The following is a 22,026-nucleotide window of genomic DNA, read 5'->3' on the forward strand; positions in this document are numbered from 1 at the left end:
GAGTACGTGTCTTTTGGGGATTGGGGAGTTCGGCTGGGTGGGGCTGTAAGGACAGTGCTAAGCCTTTTGCCGCTTTTCTGAGCGATCCTGTCCCTCTGCTGCTTGAGCATTGGTCTCTGTAGTAGTGTTGCCTGTGGATCTTATTTGGAGGGATGCATTTTCTGACTGCAGACAATAAGGTGCTACATCCCATTTCCTGACTGATGAGAGAGACTTTTTCTCCAGTACAGAGTTTTCTGGGACATTTTTCCCAGCTTCTGTTTTTGATGCTGTCCTTGCTGTGGATACATCCCATGCTTGCCTCTGTCACACATCGGTTCCCCAAACACCAACCAGGTCACAGGTGACACGGGGTCATTTCCCTGCTTTGTGACTTGCAGATGTGATGCAGACCTGTTGTGTTAGCTTTCTCTTGGCTTCTGGCAATGCTCTGGGCAGCTGCAAGAATGTCAGGAAAACAAATTACTGTATAGCTGGGCCTGTCTTATCCCCCCCCACACCTTTGCTGCTTGAGACCTTGGAACTGGTCTCATGATTTTCACACTGGCTCACCATGAGCTTCTGCCCAGATGTCTGCCTGCTGGAGCAGCAGGTGGAGCTGAAGGCTGTTGATACAGCACTGATGTCTAAGTAGTTTATTAATAGAATTGCCATCTTCTGTCAGGCTGTGAATCCCTTCTTGCTTAGTTTTAAAATAAAACCAAAATCCCCTCCTGCCATTTGTAAGAATGGAACTTAAAGGTTCCTTTCTTGTCAGTAACCAGCTCTGTCAGCCTGAATGTGCCTTTGATTTGGAGGCAGAGCTTTTCAGATCGGTTAGGTGCTGCTATAGAGAGGTACTGTATGGTCAGTACTGACTGTAGTAATGCTTGTAAGTTCCCCACCTCAAAGCTATATGCTACAAAGGCTTGATAAAATGTAAACTGTGGGAGTACCATAACTGGGAGCTTTGGAAGCAATTTCTTTTAGATACATTAGTTTTAAAGCGTAAATTCAGTGTATGAAACTCAGCACCAGCAGACAATCCTTCAAGGTCCAGCAGAAGAGCAGAAAACTCCAAAACTGCACTGGATTAAACTGAGAAGATGCAGCTCAAAGTACTGTGTGCCTTGGGAGCTGCGTTGCCCTGTTGCTTTTGTTCTGGTGCTCATGACTTCCTCCTGTCTGCTGGGGACCCTTTGGTGCAAGACGAGTCTAGGCGGAAATTGCTACATGGGCCTCGGGACAGGGCTGCTTTCTTTATTCTTGCAAAACTAATCTCTCATTTGAGCTTGCTAAGTGAGTCCTGTTCTTGAAGCAGCAAGAAACCACTTTTAAAACCTTAAATAAGATTGATTTGAGGTTGGTTTGGTTTTTTAATTACAGGACTGGTTTTAGCTGAGATAATGATATTCCTTCCATCAGTGACTCTCGTTGTCTCCCTGGACAGCTTTTCCCCTGGCCTCCAGTGAAGTGCATTTGCATGCACGTGTGATCTGCTCCTTCGTCTTGTATTGCTGCTTTGCTTCTGATGCCATGTGTAAGATTCTTTAAAGGACCGTAGTACCTTTGTCACGCGCTCTAACAGAGAAGCTTCAGAATAGTACTATGTTCGTCCTGGGCCCTAAAAAGAGGAAGGAAGCTTGCTTTCTAACAAAGGGGAAAGTCCTCTTGCCGTATTCAACCCACAGAAGCACTAGGAAGGTGCCTTCCAGATATCTAAAGTGTCATCTTATATCTGAAGGCATGTTATATTTTACTCATATGGTGGTCTGCTTGAACACCTCAATCTCAAGAACAGAAGGGAACAGCAAACTGAGATGAAGCACTGTACCAAAACCACAGTGTGTGTGGGGACCTTGCGAAAGGGTTGTTTTGGCTTGTTTGTTCCTACAAACAGATGGGACTCATTCTTCATCTCATTTCAGTGACAGTTCTTGACTATTATTGATATCAATTGAATTTCTCTAGCTATATGACTACGACCTTTGTGGTGGAAGCCATGGCTGCTGCAAATGCCCAGCTGCGATGGAAGAGAATGGAAAAACGCAAGGTTTGTGTGGGGTTTAATTTTCCATTTTCTTTTGTGCTTTTATCCTGTAGGACTTGCCTGAGATTCTTCTGCATCTTTGCCTTGCCTCATTAGTAACTCTAAAGGAATAAATTTCTACTGTACTTAACTTTGCTGTATAAAATATGGCTGTTGGTTCCCTGTGGGGTTGCTCATTAAAGGCAGGATTTTCTGCTCCTCCTTTGAAAAATCTCTTGCACTGTTCACATTTCTTACTGATTGTGCTCTCCTTTCCCAGAAGAACTGCTCAGTGAATGTGGAGAGGTGGCAGCCGATATATATGGGTGCTATTTGGGGTGTGCTGAGGTCTGTAAATCCTTGCTGATCTCAGGTCATTTAACTGTGACAGGCTGGAATGTCCTTGCTGCCACTCGGGCTGTATCCCAGAGCGTGGACAGTCCTGAACTATGTCCTTGCTGTAAAACTTACTTGTGGCTTTTTGGATCCTGGCTTTAGTGGCTTTTCTGAATCAGCATGAGGCATAACTGTTTGTGCTGATTTAGATCCATGCCTGTATGTTAGTGGGTTGGAGTAGGAGCTAGACCTGTCTGCTCTGACCAGCTAAGACTATATATGTTTGGATTTTTTTTACCAGGTCTGCAACCTTGCAGATCTGCTGGAACTTTCCAGCTTCCTTGTGCCACATATCACTACATGAATTGGACACTGTTGCTGTGTGCATGACCATGACCTAGTGTGTGACAGGCTCTGCTGTCCCAGTCTTCAGCCTGATATGCTAGTGCCCTCTTCTGCTCTTCACAGCACACTGGGCCAAGGACTCCCTGGTACTGCCTTTGCTTGCATGTCCTGCCCATGCCTGTTTGGGACCTTCCTTTGAGTTTCTGGAAGTGAGACCACGACATTGGTGGTGCCACAGCCTAGCCTGTACTGTTGGTAGCAGACATCTCAGCAGTGGTCTGATCTTTTCTTCCAGGAGGATGATGATGAGGATTCTTCCTCTGGAGTGTCTGACAGTGACGTTCTTCTCCAAGATGGCTATGAGCGAGCAGAGACACGACCTATCCTGTCAGTTCGTAAGTACCCAGTTCATGCTTTCACTGGATCCAAGACCTCTTCTCTGCAGACAGTCTCCCAGTGGGCTCCAGCAAGTGGAGCAGGACTCTTCTGTCCACCTAATCCTTAATTTCACCCACATGCTCACATCCCAAAGTCCTTAGCACTTGCAAGATAAGACTCATTGAGAATTCAGTTCACCTTCTGCAGTCTGATAAGATCTTTTCCTTCTAGGTCACTCAGATGAGAACATCTTACTTTGAAAACACTTTTAGACTAACTTCAGCAGAGTAATTGGACCAGTGACTCTGCAGCTGTGGAGTTGTACATACTGTCCTTCAAACTGTTACTAGAGCTTCCTGAGTGTCTTCAGATAGTCTGGCCTCTGGGTTTGTTGGAGGGGCTGGTTGAAACACTTCTTGTTTTCAACTTGCAGAGAGACGTGGCTCACCCAATATCTTTGAAATCACTGAGAGGGTGGAAATGGGCCAGATGGCTTCCATGTTCTTCAATAAAGGTAAGTGATTCACGTTTTCAAAAGTCCATTCAGGTCCTCCTGCACACTGTGTGTGTGGCTCTTCCTCAAGTTTGTGTGCTTCTCTGTGGGTTTGCATCCTGAGTTTGTGATGATTCCACCCAAACGTGTCATTCCTTCTCTCTGTGGACGGTAATCATTCCTGCGTAGTGTTTCTATAAAGTAAAAGAGTATTTACAGGCCATGTGGGCAAGAACCTGCATGAAGGGGAGGGTGCTGTGGTGGTGGCAGAACTAGCCAAAATACTGCGGGTTACAGGCCCAGTTTCTTGAGACAGATAGGTTTAAGTCAGTGCCTTTTCTGAGTGCCCTTAACCTAACTCTGAACTGCATCTATCCTCTGTGATCTCCACTGTCTAAAGCAGTAGAGCCCAGCTGTAGTGTCTGCTAGTTCCATCTTGGTTGTAGTGTTTGAGAACAAGGTGTTTGGGCTTCCCTGAACCCCTTAAGTATCAGTCTGAAGGAGAGAGACTTCCGGAGAGAGTGTCTGAGAACTGCATGTGTCTGGGGGGTTGCGAACAGAGCTGCTGGGGCATGAACTGCTGAAAGGGTCCCTGGTGTGTATATGATAGGCAGCTGTCTTTTTGCTTCTAAATCTCTTGTATGCCAGGGAATGAACTTGTAACTATACTGCAATAAAGCCATATCCATTGCTGCATGTGATAGAAATGCAAACTACAATGTTAGGTATGTTGAAACTTGTAAAACAGTACATTTGAAATGCTGTGCAGAGCCAGAAAATCATCAGACACCATGGTTGTGCAGTTCTGAGCCTGTCAGGCCCCATTTCTTGTGTAAAAGGACATTTTCTCTTGTTCACTGGCCACCTTACAAAGACGCAATGGGCTGGTTTTTTCCACTACATTACATCAGCTTTATGCCAGTGTAAGACTGTTGCCTCTGAAGGACAGCTGGACTTAAGGAGTGAAGATTCTTTGAACTTTATTATTGCTGATGTTGAAGTCCAATTGAAAAAACTTTTTGATTTTCCTGCATGCCTCTGTAGATTTGAATCGCTTAGGGCTATCAAAATAATCCACCTTGGATCAGACTGCCACTTCCCTAGTCAGAGGAGCAAGGGGTGACTTGAGTGTGGGTTGAAGACCCATAAACATCTTGTTGCTAGCCTTGCCTATAGCACTGGGTTGCTCTGACTTTCGCAGGTTTTGTTTGTGAAGGAACACTGTGAACACTTCCCTGGCTCTTGAGCATCCACTGCGGAGTAGTATTTGGGAAGTGCTTTGAGAGCAAGCACCATATAATGGGGCTTAGCAGTATTGCTGAGGATTTGGCTGTAGAGGCCTGTTCAGCTGCAGGAGGGCTGGGGGATCACAGGAGGTAGCGTACTCCCATAAACAAGTTCCAGAAGGTCCCTGCTTTGCATGTGCTTCACAGAGGGAGATGGCAAGGACCCCCCAAATCCAGCCAGGCGTGGGGCAGTTCCTTCCAGACCTCTCTGCCTTGGTGCTGGCCAGTAGAGGGTGCTGGAAATACATGTCCTCTCTCCCATCCAGCACTGAGCTACACTTCCTAGCAAAGCGATATAAACTGCTTAGTACTCTAAATCTTAATCCCTCTTCTTAATGTTGCTTTAGCCAGAGTTATCTGATTTCTGTGTTAGGGATCCTCCCCAGGACCTACTCAGCCCAATGTGAAGGGATGAATTGCTGCAGGAAGGCAGCTGGAACAGCTGCAGACCATAGCTTGAAACAACTTGTGACTTCCAGATGAGATGAGGTACACACAGCAAAGGGTGCAGGGCAGCTGTGACTCATTTGCTGCTTTCCCTTCCTCAGTGCTCAGCAATGAGGCTCCATCCCTGTACTGTTGCTGAGTCTTAGTTCAGACACCCCTCTGGTCTGCTGAGCAGTTGCAGAGAAGAGACAAGTATCTCCCTCTGCAGATCCTTACTGAAGTGTTTCCTTCTGTCAGTTTTGCAGAAAGGCCTTCCTTCAATAAGGGCAGTTGCTCAGTGACCAGTTGCTGCTGCCTAGGGTTGAGACACTGGGCCCCGCTTGGGAATTCCTGGCTTCAAGCACCAACCTCTGCAGTTTCACAGCTAGCGAGTGTCTAGGTGGGTTTTTGTTCACAATATACAAAGCACGGATCCAAACCCAAGGTGTCTGAGGTCTTTACAACCTTCAGAGGGAAGGGTGGTGAAAGCTTCGCAGTAGACCTCAAAGCCTCTGATTTCTAGCGAGTTCTCTGCTCCTTTCTCTTGACTGATTTTTTATTTTCAACAACCTGACAGGACTTGAATCTGCAGTCCTGGGAGGTAAGCTGGGGATAAATCTCAATTTCAGACTGTCTGCTTTCTTAAAGGCAGCTGCCTTAGGTTTAGGCTGTGAAGGGTCTGTGTGCTCTTTTTTGAAAGAGCTGGCTCTGAAGAGCTACTTTTAATTTAGTTTTTTTTAATTTGCAATGTTGGGTGCTTTCTTCTGGGACTGAGCAGTCATTTATTGCAGTAATAGATTCTAGGCACATCTATCATGCTGTTTCCACACAGGAAGTCATTGATTTTTTTTTTCCTGTTTTGTGTCCAGTAATGAAAGTATTGATCAGGGAGGGTCAGTAGCAGTTTATAAAAGAACTGATGCTAAAGTCTTCCTGCCTTCAAGAGGATGAGTTTGGGAGAGGACTGCCGCCTGGACTTCCCACAGACAGAGAAATTGGGACTGGAACAGGGGTATAATGTGTGCTGGTGGGTACCTGGTGCTGCTGTGGCTTAGCTGGTTATGTTAGCCTTATTTTATTGGAGGGGGGGTCAGCTGAGGCCTGAGATGAGTAGCAGATCTCCAGAATTCGTATCAGAGTCTGTCTAGTCCTGTGCTTAGTGTGTCTTGCAGCTTCTGTCCTATGTCAGATATTTGTTATAGTCCAACCCTTTTTAGTAGGAAACTGGAGAAAACTGGTAGGTAGGTTGTTGCAATCTTCACAACAATGCAGAGACTCCTTAACTGTGAAGCCATCTTAAACCTTTCATGGAGGAAGAAAGGAAGGGGGAACTATATAAAATGATCTGACAATTTCTGTAAGATCTCCAGTTATCTGTTTAGTAGACAAAGCAGGAACAGCTCTAGAGTGCTGGCTGAGTGTGCTGCTTTACAGAAGCAGGGAAGTTTTCTTGCTGTTTTCCCAATACAGCCCCTTTTTAGGAATGTTTTATGCTAAGTAGACTCAGCATATTGAATAATTTATTTAAATGAAGGAGATTGACTATAAATGTTTCCTGGATCCAGGGGCAGTATGATGGTAAAACTTTGGGGCGTGCAAGCACTGTAGAAATACTAGTCCATGTTCATGCAGTAATGCTGTCCTTGTTTGATAGCTGTTGCATGCAAGGCATGGAGAGGTAAACTGATTTGCCCAAGCTGCATTAGGATTAAGCATCAGGTGGCATTGCAGCTTGAAAGTATGGGCAGGTTCCTTGAGCTGTTTTCCTTCAATGCCAGCTTCCTAAATGAAACAAATCTGAGGCTTTTTTGTAGCTCACCTGCATCTGAACTAAAATATGTTCCAGTTTGTTTTCCCTTGGCGAGATTTATATTGACTTGCTTGGGAGAAAAGAATCCTGGTGCCTCATCAAGTGTTTCTTTATTCCTGCAGATTTTAGCCCTCCACAGCAGTGTCGTCTTGTGCCCCAGTAAGGCTGTTCTGTGCACCCAATTAACTTGTATAAGACTTCTTAATATCACAGGTGAAGGCAGGGCAAGCTTAAAAAAACCCCACCAGTATGGGGCAGGAACAGCATACACTGTGGCAGTAAGGTGTTAAGAGGGCTGCAGAAAGAGTTTTAAAGCTGTGCAGGTTTGAACCTTGGCTCAAGTTGCTGATGGTAAGGAATCTCCCAAAGCAGCTTCATTTCAACCCTGTGGAACCTGAGCTCTTTGGGGCCAAATCCCTGATGTGAAAGTCGTGCAGGTTTGCAAGCAGAGGATTTGGAATTGGCAGAGGACTAAAAGCATCTTGTCTCTTCATTTCACTGTTTGTCAAGCTGCGCTCGCACCAAGTCTGTGAGCATCAGCTAGGTATTTGTCTGTGGCTGTTCCAAGTTGAGAGCTTCATCTGGCAGATGACTTATGTCAGACCTGTGGGTCTTGACCAGTGACTGAAGGATGGACTTGAACTAGAGGGCCTGGTGTAAAGGCCAGGTATTGAAGGAGGCAGAGTTGAGGTCTGAGGCAGCTCATGTCCCATCAGTTCCCTAAGCTGCTGGTGTGACCCTTGGGAGGAGTTTGCAGCAGAAAGAAGTAAACTATGGAAGCAAATGGTGATTTAAGACCTTGAAAAAGCTTTGTGTATTTGAAGTGCAGAGTTCAAGAGTCCCTGTGTACTTTGCTGTCTACATTATTTCCTTTTCCTGCAGTGGGTGTCAACCTCTTCTATTTCTGCATAATTATCTACCTCTACGGGGACTTGGCAATCTACGCAGCAGCTGTACCGGTCTCTCTCATGCAGGTGACCTGGTAAGTGTGCTTACTGCTGCGGGGTTGTGTGCTAGCAGAAGAGAGCAGGCTTTTGGATTTGTTGGGGTGATGAGTCTGAGTGGGATCAGCTCTACTTTCTGAAGAATGGAGTGGAGAAATGACTGAAGGACAGCTCATCACTTGTAGGTGGGAAGGTGAAGTTTTATTTTCCCCGCCGGAGTACCTGCTGCCTGCCTGAAAAGTAGCTGACCTGATCTCAGATGAGTCCTCAGGTGTGAAGTACTTTCGGCTTCAGCACCTTGCAAACATGGGATTTATGGCAATCAAACTATTGAGCAACACTCTGTGCAGTATTTTAGCTTCTCTGTCTCTTTGGGTAAGAGCTGAGAGGTGTGATGTTTACCAAGCCTGTGACCAGCAAGTGGTGACATTACATGGACTGAGACCAGTTCCTTTCTCAAAGAAAGATAAAGAAAGAGACTGGTTTGATCAAATCTGTGCTGGATTTGGACTCATGACTTGGAAATAGAAAACTGCAATGATCCATATATGACCTGAACTTGTTAACTTGATGACCAAATGACCAAACTTGTAGATAACTGTAGGCGATCCAAGAATTTGTCTCTAAATATATGGTACTCAGTGACTTGCTGTGTTACACAGTCCAGAAAATATAAGGAGGGAGGGAGGGTGTTTGGTGAGGGAGGGAAGGAATGGACACTTCAGTCTCTGATAATTCCTCTTTCATGAATGCAGGAGAGGGGAAGACATCTGCTAGGAGTTAATTACAGTCTTTTGTTTCTCTCTCCTTTCCCAGCAGTGCCACTGGCAACCATTCTTGCAGTGTTGGAGATGGCACAAAGTATAACGATACAGACAAGTGCTGGGGGCCAATTCGACGGATTGATGCTTACAGACTGTATCTGGTGAGTTTCTGAAACTGGGATGACCATTATTTCCATTTAAACTTTACTTCTGGTGCATAGGGATTTTTTTCCCTGTAGAGATGATGTGGTTCAATTGAACAACAGAAGTGTGAAGCTTTTGGTTCATTCTGGCCTTATTGGCCAAATACCTCCTCTCTATTCTTGGTGACATGGCTGTGTTTCAGTTTGCTGGCCATCAGAATAATCCTTATAATTTTGAGTTTAAGTAGAGTTCTGTCCTTGTTGTGTAGCTTTATAGTGCTTAAGCAGGTGATATGTCCATGCCAAAGGGTGGGGCTTTTTCAGTGGCTGGCTAAGTAATTGTTGCTTTGAGGTAATTGTTGTCAGTATACTCAAGCACATTAAGCTCTCTTGAGTGCATCCTTTATGTGAATAAAATTGTTTATGCTGCAGGAGAATCTGCTTTTTGAGAGATGATGGAAACAGCCCACTTAAACAACATCCAGTGCTATATGCTGCTTTAGTAATAGCTTTCTGTCTAGTTTAGGATTGTCTATTGCATCTATTACTGTGCTATGGTTCTGCTGTGAAACCAAGGTTTTTCCCAAAGGATGATAAACAGTGCTTTCCTTTGAGCTTGGGGAAAGCTGGGTGCTCATACCTGGAGACAGATGTCAGTAGGGCAAAATGAGAAGAGGGAGGTATGGAAGTGCTGCATAGCATGGCTTCTGTTAAGGGTCTCAGTGAGAATTTTAAGAAAAAAGAGTGAAAGTGGCCATGTGTGTGCAGAGAAATCCAGGGGTAAAGACTATTTGAAGCAATTTTGCAGTTTAGTACACTTTGGACCTGCAGTGGATCACATCCCTGAGTGCACTTGTTCTAGCGTTATTGTAAAAGTAAGAGCTGAGCCTCAGAAATACTACAGAATGTCAAAGCCTAGTTAATTATTTAAGAGAAATATTATTGCTTTATTAAATTGTGTCTTGGTCTGTTTCTTTAAAACTTCCAGAAGATTGAAAATTTCCTTCCTGAATTTCAATAACTCTCCCTGACCCAGCAGAAGGAGCTAGTCAGAAAAGGCAGACATGCATTAATTACTGCCTGCATCTCTCAGATATTATGTCTATAATTCATGAAGATAATTGTTGTTAGGACTTGAAAAATTAAAAAATTAAGACTGTGTAAGCATTAGACTTTCTGTCTGTGTACATAACTCTCAGAGGAGCTTTTCCCTCTGCTTGTCTCCTCTTGTGGATTTGGAGAATAAATATCTGCAAAGTCTTTGGTAGTGGTTAATCCTTCCCTGCTCAGTAATTGAGATGAGGGTTTCTGTGCTCTTCTCTGCCCTCCCTACCTCCCGAAGAAGGGATGGATTGTTTGTGGGAGAATGTACCAGCCTGTGGTGGATAACTGGAAGGTGTGTGGGGGGGTGTCCCACAATCGCAGTGTTCAGGAGACTACTGGGTGTCAGCATTACCTCTTGAGTTTTGGGGTTTTGTTAAGGTCTCTAATACTTCTTCCTGGATCAGTCTGGGAGTGAACTGGGACTTGTTCTACCTCCAGCTCTGCTGGTCCCACTCCCTGCTTGCCCTGTGTGTTTTTTATTCTCCAGAAAACAAAAATCATGACAACTTCCCTAGAGAGAGGTAAGAGATATAATAACTTATAAAACATTCAGACTCACAACACTGACAAGTTTGGACTGCTTCTGAAGAGACTGTGCTGGTCAATGTTTTCCCCCACTGTCCTGTTTGCAACATGGACAGCTAGTGACTAGTAGTTAAAGGTCTTAAATTCTCTACAAAAAATCTCTACAAATTTTGTCCAAGCTTCTTGTGTATAAAAGTGGAGTCGTAAACATGCAAGAAAAGCTGAAGCCTGCCTGTCTGAAGGGGAAAAGGCAACATGAAAGTGAGGAGGGGTGAGATGCATCAAGAGCGTAGCTATTCTCTTGGTCCCAGGGGATCATGCCCATAGAGAACTTGCTCTCTTTTAGCATCTTTTTCTTTCTTGGATTCTTGTTTGCCGAAATAATTCAGGTTCCACGTTTCAGTGGACAAACAAGGTCTCTTTTTGCAGGCTAAGTTCCCCTGTGGCAAGGGGACAGATGGACATTGCGATCCCAAAAGAAAACAGCTGAGTTTTTGGATCAGCCCTTTTGTCCTAGATGCCTGCCTCTAGTTTTTTCACCTTGCCTTAGTACTGTACTTAGGTTTTAAGTGGCTTTTAGGAGTAAGATGGGTGGATGTAACTGGAACATCTTCCCTGTTCCAGTGAAGCAGGTCTCTGGATGCAGTGCTGTATCTCTTACTCTGTATGTGGCCCCACAGAAAGCCTTTTTTTGACTACCAGGACAAATAATCTATTTGAGGTTTTCTGGGAAAATGGTGCCAATGGGAGCTCTCTTGTGCCAAGTACCACCAGTCTGCCAAAGATTTGTGCTGCCTTCCTCCTGTCGACTCTCTCTCTCAACACTATGTCGTCTTTTCAACAAAAACTATTTCATACATTGACTCTTTGAGGTGGGGGTGGAGAGGGGAATAATGACTGATTGTAAAAATCCTATTTCACGGTTTATTGTCCAAAAAGGCCTCTGGAAACTGTCTATGCTCTGATCACTGTGAATGGAAGCTGAAAACTATGTACATAATGAGAATATTTAGACGGATTAAATCCTTCCCTTGAGACTTACTTGTCTGTGCAGCATCTTTATTGCTACTCCAAAATTTCACACCTAAGTGTGACTGCAGAGTCTTCAGAGACCACTAGGCCCCTATTAACCTTTGTGTGAACAAATGGTTGTCTTGCTTCTTGTTTGTAAATTGCCTTGGAAAATAAAGGCTTGCAAAACAAATAAGTGAAGGCAAGTGCAGGAAATACTGAAATCGTCTTTTGCTTCTGTCCCATAGCTTGCTGCTAATATTTGCCTCCTATTTGGGGCTGTAGGAGTCCTGGGAGGTTTAAAAGGAGAGCCTTGCTGTGCTGTTCCATGCCTGTGAGGGCAAGACCATGCAGGGCAAATCGGCTGGAAGAAAGGCATGTGTTAGATGGCCCAGCGACCTTGTTGAAGGCAAGCACTGATTACAGTTAAAGCAGATCGATGGCTTTCTATCTTTGCTTCAGATCCGTCACCATGCTGTCATGTCCTCAACAGCTGAAGTGACTCCTGGGTCCCTTGGCTGTCTTGATGGCAATGCTAAGGACAGGGTTGAGTTCTCTCTGTGCTGAATTCACAGTTCACTGCAGTCGCTCTATCATGCTTTCTGTAAGGTCAGCTGGACGTCTTCTGTGTAGGCTGCAGGGAAGGGGCAGTGGACTTAAGTTTCAGATCTCTCATCTTAACACTTTCTTGTCTTTCTGTTTCAGTGATGTAGGAATGTGACATGATAGTCCCTGTTTCTAGAAAGCAGATACTGAGATAACTAAGAGATTAAATCCTGGGGATCAGCAGCCATTCAGAGTGTCTGATCCAAAATACATTCATGACCTGGCCAACGGTGCTTCTCTTCAGCACCAGGGTAGCCTTGTAGCTAAAACCTCTACTCTCTTCTCAGCCCTCCTCTTCTGGCAATTTGGGGCATAGTGTCTTCCCATGATGGAAAGGAAATGGCTTAAATTCTCAGGGGAAGCCGTACGCCTTTCAGAAGAGGCACTGGCACAGGTACTCCTGGTAGCCTGGCTCTGTAGCACGTCAAAGCTACCAGGTGCATCTGTTCTGTCTGAGTCTCTGTTGGTTTTTTAGCTGATTGGGAAAGGGACAAGGCATCCGCTTTTGCCGGTTCACAGATGCTGCAGTATCGCAGGCAGCCCAGCGGGTGCAGGCCGAGCGAAGATGGGAGCGCAGATGGTTTAATGGAGATTATCCCAGTTGGAAATGTGCTTGTGCAGTGAATAAAATGAGCGGGCTTGCAGGCGCTTACCGTCCCTCTTCAGGAGGGGACAATGTCACCCCAGCCCGACGCTCTGATCAGAATACCCAGCGACCAGAGCGGGGCTGGGCTGCAGCCGTGGGAGGCTGTGCAGGGGGGTGAGGAGGTAGTCTGAGGACACGTACAGTTGCTCGGTGCCAGCAGAACTTAATCGGGAAATGCAAAGGCTGAACTGATAAGTGTTGATGTAGATCCCGTCCGCCTCGGTGCAGTGCTGCCTTCCCGGCTCCCTTCGGCTACAGGCTGGAGCACCATGCTTTGTGCTGCTGGTGTATGTGCTCTGCTTCCCTCCCTGGCATTTCTCCTTCCTGACTGTGCCGCGTGTGTGTGCGCACCCTCTGCTCTGGGTAAAGGTGTCTGGGATTTTTGTTGTCAAAACATCTCTTTCCAGACACGTTTTCCTGCACTAGAGCGGTTTTATTGACTTGCTCAGTGTGTGAGACTCTTGTGGCCTCTCTGTCCGTGTCCCCAGCTCAGGGTTGCCTTCTGGCCTCTGTGGGCTTTCTTTGTGGCTTGGTTTTTTATTATTTTTTGCCTCCCAGCAGTGAGGAGCCCTCCTGGCAGTACTTGAACATCCATACTTGATCTAAGCTGTCTCTTGCTGACTGGGAGCTGGAGAAACAGAGCTGGAGCAGTGCTGCAAAGCAGGGTGCTTCTTCCAAGGACACCTGGGTTTGCTCTGCTTGTTCCTTTGCAGCAAGTGCTTTTCCTCTGCCCTGCCTTCTTCAGCTGTGCCCTGCAGCAGCATCCGGTGATAAATGGGTCACAGCTGCTGTCTCCTGGATATTTATTCTTACAGGTCTCAGTGTCTAGAGACCTTGAGAGCCAGTGGTGGGGAAGGTAGCTCTTCACTGGCAGGTGTTTGGAGCAGGGAGAGCTGATTTCACAGCACATCAGTCAAAAAGGTTTGGGGTGCTTGCCCTGGGCTCCCAGGCTGAGCCAGAGGAAAGGAAGGAAAGCTGATGGAAGCTTACACTGCTGGTGTGAAGCCATCATCTTGTTTAAATAAATTGCTTAAACTGTAGCGTTGTTATGTTCCAGGTTACCCCCACTTACAGTAAGGATGCAGCAGGACTGGGGCACTATTAGCATGTCACCCTGCGTATCCCATAAGTTATTCATGGTGAGACCTTCTTGCCAAAGATACTGCATTATATTCCATACCACAAATGCTCTGATGTGTTTTATTACGATACTGATACAGAAATAGAAACAAATGTACTCAAAAGGCGGCTGCTACTTCTGTGCGTAGATGCAGTTCTGAAAGCCTTCAAAATAGGGAAAAGCTTCTCAAGGATCCAGAATATTATGCCATTTCTGTAGGTACAGGCGCCTAAGTTTTGAGCCATTGCTGTGGCAAGAGAGGAATTAGTACTGCATTGAGGATAAATATCAGTAGCCCTAACTGTTTGTTACAGGTACCTCTGAAATACCGCTTTGCTTGGCTAAAAGCCTGGTCTCAGGGGCTGACTGGAGTCTTCTCATACCTCTTATCTAGTCAGCCTCCAAAACGTAAGGTCAGTTAAGTTGCTGCTTTGTTCTGAAGTGGTTGAAGAGGGACAGGAGCCAAGTTTGTTTAAAACAAATGGTGTCTGGATGTGGGATGGGAAGGCAATTCTCAGCTTTTTTTATTGTGAAACTAATAAGGTTGAAATTGGCACACAGCCTTGTTAATATGGCATAAATTCTGCCTCCTTCATCCTGGTCCATTCTTCTTCTTCTGTGGGCTTGTCAATAAATTCTTTCAATTGCTCACTCATCATACACCTGTGGCAGATAAACTAGCTCTTTCAGAGTTTCCCACACCCCTTGTGTTTCCTAATGCAAAGGGAACTTCAGATAATAACTGGCCTTGTGAATAAGAGGTCCTTCCTGACCTGGCAGGAGGAGTGCAGTGTTGTGAAAGTGGAATATAAACTTGTTGTACTTGTGACCTAAGAGCTGGAGTTCGGCTTCTGGTGTGTGATTTTTCTTGCTTTCCTTGTAACTGATTGCATTTTGAGTAAAATAAACATCAGCCAGAAGGCACGCCCCCCTGCTGCTAGGGCTGGGTAGGAGAGTCAGCCTTTGGTACAATAGTGAAGTGACTGCAAGACCACGGATTGAAGCAACTAAGTTTAAAGGATTAGCTTGTCTGTTTTCACAGAAAAATCAATAGTGCAGGGGACTGGAATGTGTTTTCTGCACAGAGCTGTCTGTTCACTTCACAATGAGAAGTGTTTTTTCCTTAAGTGGAGCTTGGGTTACGCTGTCACTTGGACACTGAGCTTTTCCAAAGGGCCAATTCTTCCCCCCGCCATCTCCAGCTGGCTGGCAAGGGCTGTGTGGAAGGGAAGGGTGCTGTACTGCTGGTTGCATGCTTGGCCAGATGTGCTGTAGGTGCTGCCAGCCCTTGAGAAGCAAGGTGGCTGGTGTGATGGGCAGAGGCCATTGGTGAGCTCAGATGCACTTGGCTTCCCCATAGAAGAGTACCCTGCACACTTTAGTGCTTGGTTTGGCTTATGTGATGATGGCTGGTGGGTATGAGCCTTGGAAGTAAGCCAGCCAGACAACCTGGGCGAAGAAGTGGCTCTAGGATGCACCTCTGTTTTTGTGTACTTCCTGTAGTTGTGAACTCACCAATGTTGTTTGTTGGGTTCAAACCACAGGCCCTGCTGCCCAGCCGAGCCACCCTGGCAAGGCTGAGAGGCCTTGCAGCTTCTCTTCGGAAATAAAGCTGTCCTTTGGAGTAAGCTTACTTGGGCAGTGAGGTACCAAAGCTGACACTGTTCTCTCTTGATATTGGAGACCGATCTCTGCTGAACAGGGCAGGTGTCAGAACTGATATTTGTTTGTGATCACCCATGTACTACACAAGTTGTAAAGGTTTAAAAAGGGCCTTTTAAAATTCCTTTCTTGGAGTAGACTGTTCCAGCAGACTCACAGATCTTTCATTTTTGGAACACTTCTGTAGAAAATAAGTAATAAATGTATTTCCCCTGTGCAGTGTTATTTTGTGCAATGGTAGTGACAGCATCCTAGAAAACAGAATTGTAGAAGACCTGTTAAGTCACTAAGCACTCCCCTGGGAGATGCAATACCAGCCTTTCTCTCAACAGCATATTCTCCAGTGTCTTATTCAGTGCTTTAACACCAGTTTTGTTTTTAAACAGAGGTCTGACTTTGCTACCTACCTGATTCACATCAGCATTTTTACTCAGTAAGACAGCAGTCTTGATCTCTCCTCCCCTGAAATTATCATTAAATCCTTAATATACAGGTAGAAAGCACCATGGCTGCAGAACTGCGCAGTTATGCCACGCTGAACGCTACCAGAGGCTGTGGAAGGAAGAGGTCTGGACAGACTGGTATCTCTTTATACTCCTAAATATGTCTGCAACTTCTTAACATCCTCCTAATTGCACTTTATGTCTGGGTGAGATCACTGACGCTCTTGTCCAAAAACGTGGATTTTTGGACTGCATCAGCAAATCTGACATGTGGCTCATGCTTCTGTAAGCAGGACTATAAATACAAATAATGCAGCTGGGATTTATCTTGTAAGTTGAAGTCAGTATAATGCTCTCGGGCAGAGCTGATCTCTGAAGCCTGTTGCACCAGTTTGGTGTGTGCTGTACAGCTAAGGCAAAGGAGGAGGCTGGGAGCAAGCAGATTTCCCCACTAGCTCCAGGCAATAGGGCTTTATCTCTTGCTTTTGTGCTGCTGCAAAGTAGTTACAAAGTGTGGGACGTGTCTTTTCCCTTCTGGGCAATCCCTGCCTGACACAGTGAACGGGATGATGCTATCCCTGAAATTACGTCCTCCAGGCAGCTGACAAAACTTGGCTGAAAAGTTTGTAGGGGGAAAAGAGGAAAAATAATGGTTTAGTGGTGGAGGCACTGTTTTTGTTGTGGCAGACAAGGGGTTAGTGGCCTTCAGGAACAGTCATCCTTGCTGAACCCAAGTACCTCCTAACCCTGGCAGTTCATGGCTTGACATGTTTGCAGGGCCCTCTCGGCATCTGTGTCACACTGGTCCATGTCTCCCTCGCTTTATGTTGTCTACCCCAGGGGCTTTTGTAGTCAATATAAATATTGTTCTAGTTGCCAATACCCTGCCAGGAGAGGCTATGAATATGCAGGAATTTTGGGAAATGTCTGTGTATCATGATTATGCCTTCACACTTTGTCGGAAGAAACTCATTAATTTCTTGTACCATGCTAATAAATTGGGGAGGCAGGGGATGACTCCTCAAGGTTACCCAGTGTCAGAAGGAGGAAGGCTCCTGTTTCCTAGCATGTAGGAGGTCAAAGCAAGTTGGTGGGGGTGATATGGCCAGACCTGGCTCTGCAACAACTCTGCTGTCCTTCCAAGTATCAGAAACCAACCATTCAGCTCTCCTGCATCTATCCACTTTGCTGCTTCCCTCCTGCTTGTTCAGATGCAATTAGGAGATGCAGAATAAGGGGGAGCCAGGGGTCAAGGAGGCGGTAAAGTGATTACAAGATGCTGCAAATGGCTATGCCATAAATACTCCAGTGATGAAAAATTAGATGCCAGTCACCTCAGGGTTATTGCTGGCCTCCATCTTTCTCGTTGTGAAAAATGATAATGGAAGTGTATTTACCCCAGAGAGGGCAAGCTTGCCGCTGGCTGTGATCCTGCACACCCTAGGTGTGCCAGGGACTGCAATCCTTGCACCGAATGACTTTGTGAAAACACTTTGTGCCTGGATTTCTTCACTTTTAGAGGAAGAACTGGTTTTCCAGGGTGTTCTTTCCAAAGTGGAAAGTTCCTGGTGCTCAGAGATGGGCCAGCTCCAGAAACAGGCTGCAGCCTTGAGTCAGGTTGTGGAGAGGAGAGGAGCACCCTTTGGTACTGCCTTGCTGACCATATGCTGCTTCTGCCTTGGCCTCCCAGAGCTGTGTGTAGAGGCTGCTTAATTGCTGGCTGGTCCTCTGTGTGTTGGATGCCCAGCAAGATCACAGCTTGCAAGGACATCAGCTGGGACAAGTACGCTTGTTTGCTGGATGGGCAGTCAAAAGCAAGCTGCCATCAGCTATTGCTGGACTAGAGCCTTTGAAGATCTCTAGATTATGGATCTAGTGGACCCAAGTAAGTAGTTTTGGGGATACAGGCTCTTCTTTCCATCTCTGGCAGAAGGCCTTCCATTAGGAAGAAGCACTGGGAGTGCTGTGGCACAGGATCCATGAGAGGCAGCATCCAGCGTAAAGGGCACTGTGGGTGAAATGCCACTTGCTTTGCTGGCAAAAACTGGTCTGGCAGTAGTGGATGTCTTAGTTCTTGGGGGATACTGCCTCCCTGCCTTAAGGTACTGGGGAGAAAGGTGGGTGCAGGCTCCTTAGCGCCAGCAATATGCTTCGTGTGAGTTATGACTATAAACCTCTGCCAGGTGTCCCAAAAGCAGCACGTTAATTACCGGAGCTGCTGTGGCAGCAGATGCCTGCTGCACTCAAAGCGTAACTGCCCTTGTTTCTTTATTCCTTGTGGGATGTCTGGTGGTTGCATCCTCCCTCCGTTGTGACTTCCTGACTCTACAGGGGATCTGGAGGTTAAAATCCCTCTTGCCTCTCAACCTCTTTGAGCAATCCTTGTTCTGTTGCTGGGTTATCTCTTTTCAACCAACTTTAAGAGCTTCCTAATCACTTGTCTGCTGATAACTTGCTGCCTATCAGCACGGCCCTTGCTGCAGCTCTGCCTCCAGCCTTGAGAGGCTGTGGATCTTCAGCTTTATTTTTTTCAGCTCTCTAAAAAGCTCCTTCCTGAACAATCAGACTCCTTTCATGTATTTATATTTGTACTGTCCACTGCAAGGGGTAAAGCTTTACCAACGAAAGCTTGGATCGTTGCCCTCACTCATGTGCCATCTGGCTCTCTAGCTTCAGATATGAGCTCATGCAGGAGAGAAACGTGGCCTTGTTGCCCTAGTGAAGGTGAAGAGAGATGGCAGAGGGGACACTGTGTTGCACTCAACACCCTTTCCCCTTGACATGTTTTAGCTGAAAAACACTGAAGCCCTGGCACTGGCGGCTGGAGCCTGATGCTGGGTAGCTTAGGAGTTGCCACCACTTGCAGTAGGTGCAGAGCAGCTACTAGAGGCTGTGGGTAGGTGTTGGTGTGGCTGCAAGTAGCTCTGAAATGTTATAAAGCTCTGCTTTCTTTATCTAGGAGTCCCAAAGAGTGGGGAAAACACCTTGCATTTAATGTTTCTCTCTAAAGTCAACCCTAAAAATTCCCTGACGATGTGAACAGGAACACCAGTTCATAAGAAACTACTCTATTGAAGATGATAGGTCTGGTTCAAGCTTCCAACCCAGGATAAAACCTCTGACCTGTGTCAATGATGGTAAATCAAGTTTTTCTTTTTTGGGCTTTTTTTTTTTCTTTCCTAGATGTCTCTTTAGACACACTCTAGAGGAGAGTGGGAATAGAGCAGCCAGTCTCTGGCTCTCCTAATGTCTTGTTTGATCTCCGTACTTGCGCAGTCTGGTTTTGTTGAGTTGTTCTGTCTGTCCCTTCTAGCGCTCATCTGGGTTGTGAAATAGCTCTGAGCTCAGGGATGTCTTGCAGAAGCAGAACGGATGTCAGAATTGCCACTCCTGACAGCGTGTATGAAATGTCTGCCTTTTCCTACCGTGCTCAAGGAGACTTTCCTTGTGTCTGAGCACTGAATCAAAACAAAGCTTCCTCTGGGAGGTGCTCGTTCAGTAGAGCTTGTGTCTTGCTGTTGGTATCTTGCTTTGCTGTGGGAATGCTCCATACCCATAGTCCCGTATAAAGCACTCAATGCTCAGCTTTCCAGCCAAGGTGTCAAAGTCTACTGAGTGATCCATTTTGTTAAACCAGTAACTTTATTTTTAAATGTCAACTTGCTCCCCATTAGAGTAGGGTTATTTGCTGTACTGTCTTGTGGGGGAGAGGTACTATTATTCAACAGTTGTGAAATCTAAACATCAATATCTGTAGAGATGGAGTTGATACTATCCCAAAACAGAGTTTGAGATGTTGCTTCCCCTTGATAGAAGTGCCAGCAGCCTCTAAGGAAGGATTTGGTTTGGGATAAGTTCTGGTTTTGAATGAGGATGAGGAAGAAAGGAAAAGGAAGGGTGGCTGGGGCCTCAGTCCAAAGGGAGATATTCAAGAAGAGAGCACTGCAACATCTTTTTATCATTGTCATGTTAAAACAGGGGGATCTTTGGCTTGCTATGAGACTTATTAACTTTGCATTGGTATGATGGCCCTGTGCCACACAAATGCATTTATCCAAAAACTCTCAAACTCTTTTTGCTCTGCTCCTGGTATATTTGCTGCATTTAACAAGGCTAATCTTCATGGTCTCGCTTTGCTCAGGTGAATACCCTGCTTCTACTCAATCTGTGTGAAAGTTTCCAGGCTCTCAAAAATCTTCCAGGCTCTGAATCAACAAGAAACAGCAGCTACTCTTTTTAATTTGCTACTCAGCAAGCACCAAAGACAGATGCAATACTTACAGATGAGTTTGTGGAGCATGAAAACAAGCAAGTTCTGATGACAGTTACGAATGAAGCTGGTTTTCAGATGGTCCTCTTGCAAATGTACACAGGCACTAGCCATAATGCTGTAACTACTGCATCTAATACATGAATCGGCTACATTGGGGATGCTAATTGTGCTTCCTGAGCCTATATGGCTTCTGTAAAAGCCGCATGCTGCGAAGCAGATGAAAGCTATTGAACTGTACTGGTTCAGAGTGATATATGGACCCTTCAGGTCAATAAAGAACCTGTTTAGTCAATACAGCCCTCTGGCTTAAAGCATGTTTGTATGGTATGAAAGACTCTTGGCATTAGCTGGTCATCACTGAGTGGTTGAGAGCTCTCTTGGTGGTCCTCTTGGCTGAAACTAAGCTGATAAAACCAGCCAGATGTCCTATTAACGCTTGATCTTACTCTTGCTTTTTTTTAAGATAAGCCAATAAACAAGGTTATGTAACCAAGTTTTAACATAAGAGCTTTAATAAAATATACTTTTAGAAATATCTAAATATATATAAAAATATATTCCAGGCAATGGTAAGCCCCAGCTAGATTCCCCTGTGGCAAGAAGACTTGAGTTGACCAGCCTACTTTTCACTTTGAAATACTAAGAGCTGACAGGTGCAGAGGCTGGGAAAGTGGTGTCAGCTGAGTAGCTGGCTAAGAGAAGCTCCCAAACCTTGGTGCTTGTACTGTTGTGGTGTGGCTTGGTGGGAGGAATGGATTTGAAAGACCCTCCCAGGGGCTGAGCAAGCTGGTGTGCTGCTTGTGATTCCTACTAGCCTGCAGGGCAGAGCGTAATTCAGGGTGACAAGCTGTTGTTTGTTCTTCTACACTTGCTGGCTTCTAATTTTCTGACTGGAAATGTCAGTAAAAGCAAGAAAGCCACTGTTTTTTCAGTCACTAATGTGCTGGGTCTTCGTGCTGTTTTTCAGCATCAGAAAGGAAAGAAAAATAAAGAATTGTGTCTGTTTCATTTATTTGCTGTGTGTGGGTTCCACGTACCTTCCACAGCAAGTTGGCGACTTGTCTGGCCTTTCCTGTTTAATGGAAGAGCTTGAAGAGAGATTAGGGAACCACTCTTAAGAGCCAGTCTGTGCAAAACCACAGTAAATGTTTCTCCCTGCATCCTGTGAATATAAACAGTGTTTGATAGATCTGATGCTCCTTCTTAGCCAAAGGGAGGATTCCCTTACCTTGCTTAAGTTTAACAATGAATCAGCCGTGTACACCTGCTTGTTCCTAATAGGAAACCACTTCGCTGGTAGAAAAATCTTTAATGAAAGTAGACTATGCTCATTCTGCCTTGGGTTAATTTGCTGAAGATTAGGAAGAGAATGATAAACTCCTAGAAATCTCAGCTAGCTCAAGAGGTGAACTGGGAAACTCGGGAGAGCTTTTTCATGTACTGGAGCTCTGCATATTTGGTTTCTGGCAGGGCTGACTGGTGCAGTTTTCTATGTAGGTTTTGGATTGTCTGAATAGCACGTGTAATGAAGCACTTTGTAAATTATATCCCTCAGGGGGAGACTTGAGCTTGGAGAACATCAGGTAGAAAGTTTGGATATGTCTGAGGTGCTTATTTGGGCTTACTTTTTCCTTAGGGAGAAGTTACGAAACTAATTAACTTAATGGTTGGAAGAGCATTTATGTGTCTGGCACAGTGAGGTA

General features: G+C 45.5%; 1 protein-coding gene across 2 annotated transcripts in view; it reads left to right on the forward strand.

Annotated features, from left to right (window-relative positions):
- The window catches only part of SLC38A12 (solute carrier family 38 member 12), a 44,782-nt gene that overhangs the window by 3,658 nt on the left and 19,098 nt on the right, over window positions 1-22,026 (forward strand). Inside the window, exons 4-8 of one of the 2 annotated variants that reach the window (XM_075770296.1) lie at window positions 1,951-2,032; window positions 2,985-3,084; window positions 3,501-3,581; window positions 7,965-8,064; window positions 8,843-8,951. In XM_075770296.1, coding sequence (XP_075626411.1) covers window positions 1,951-2,032; window positions 2,985-3,084; window positions 3,501-3,581; window positions 7,965-8,064; window positions 8,843-8,951 — 472 coding nt within the window. The remainder of the gene's footprint in view (window positions 1-1,950; window positions 2,033-2,984; window positions 3,085-3,500; window positions 3,582-7,964; window positions 8,065-8,842; window positions 8,952-22,026) is intronic. The other variant, XM_075770297.1, reaches the window with a different exon arrangement.

The sequence above is a fragment of the Balearica regulorum genome, chromosome 18 (genome assembly GCF_011004875.1).
Source record: "Balearica regulorum gibbericeps isolate bBalReg1 chromosome 18, bBalReg1.pri, whole genome shotgun sequence".
Lineage (NCBI taxonomy): Eukaryota > Metazoa > Chordata > Aves > Gruiformes > Gruidae > Balearica > Balearica regulorum.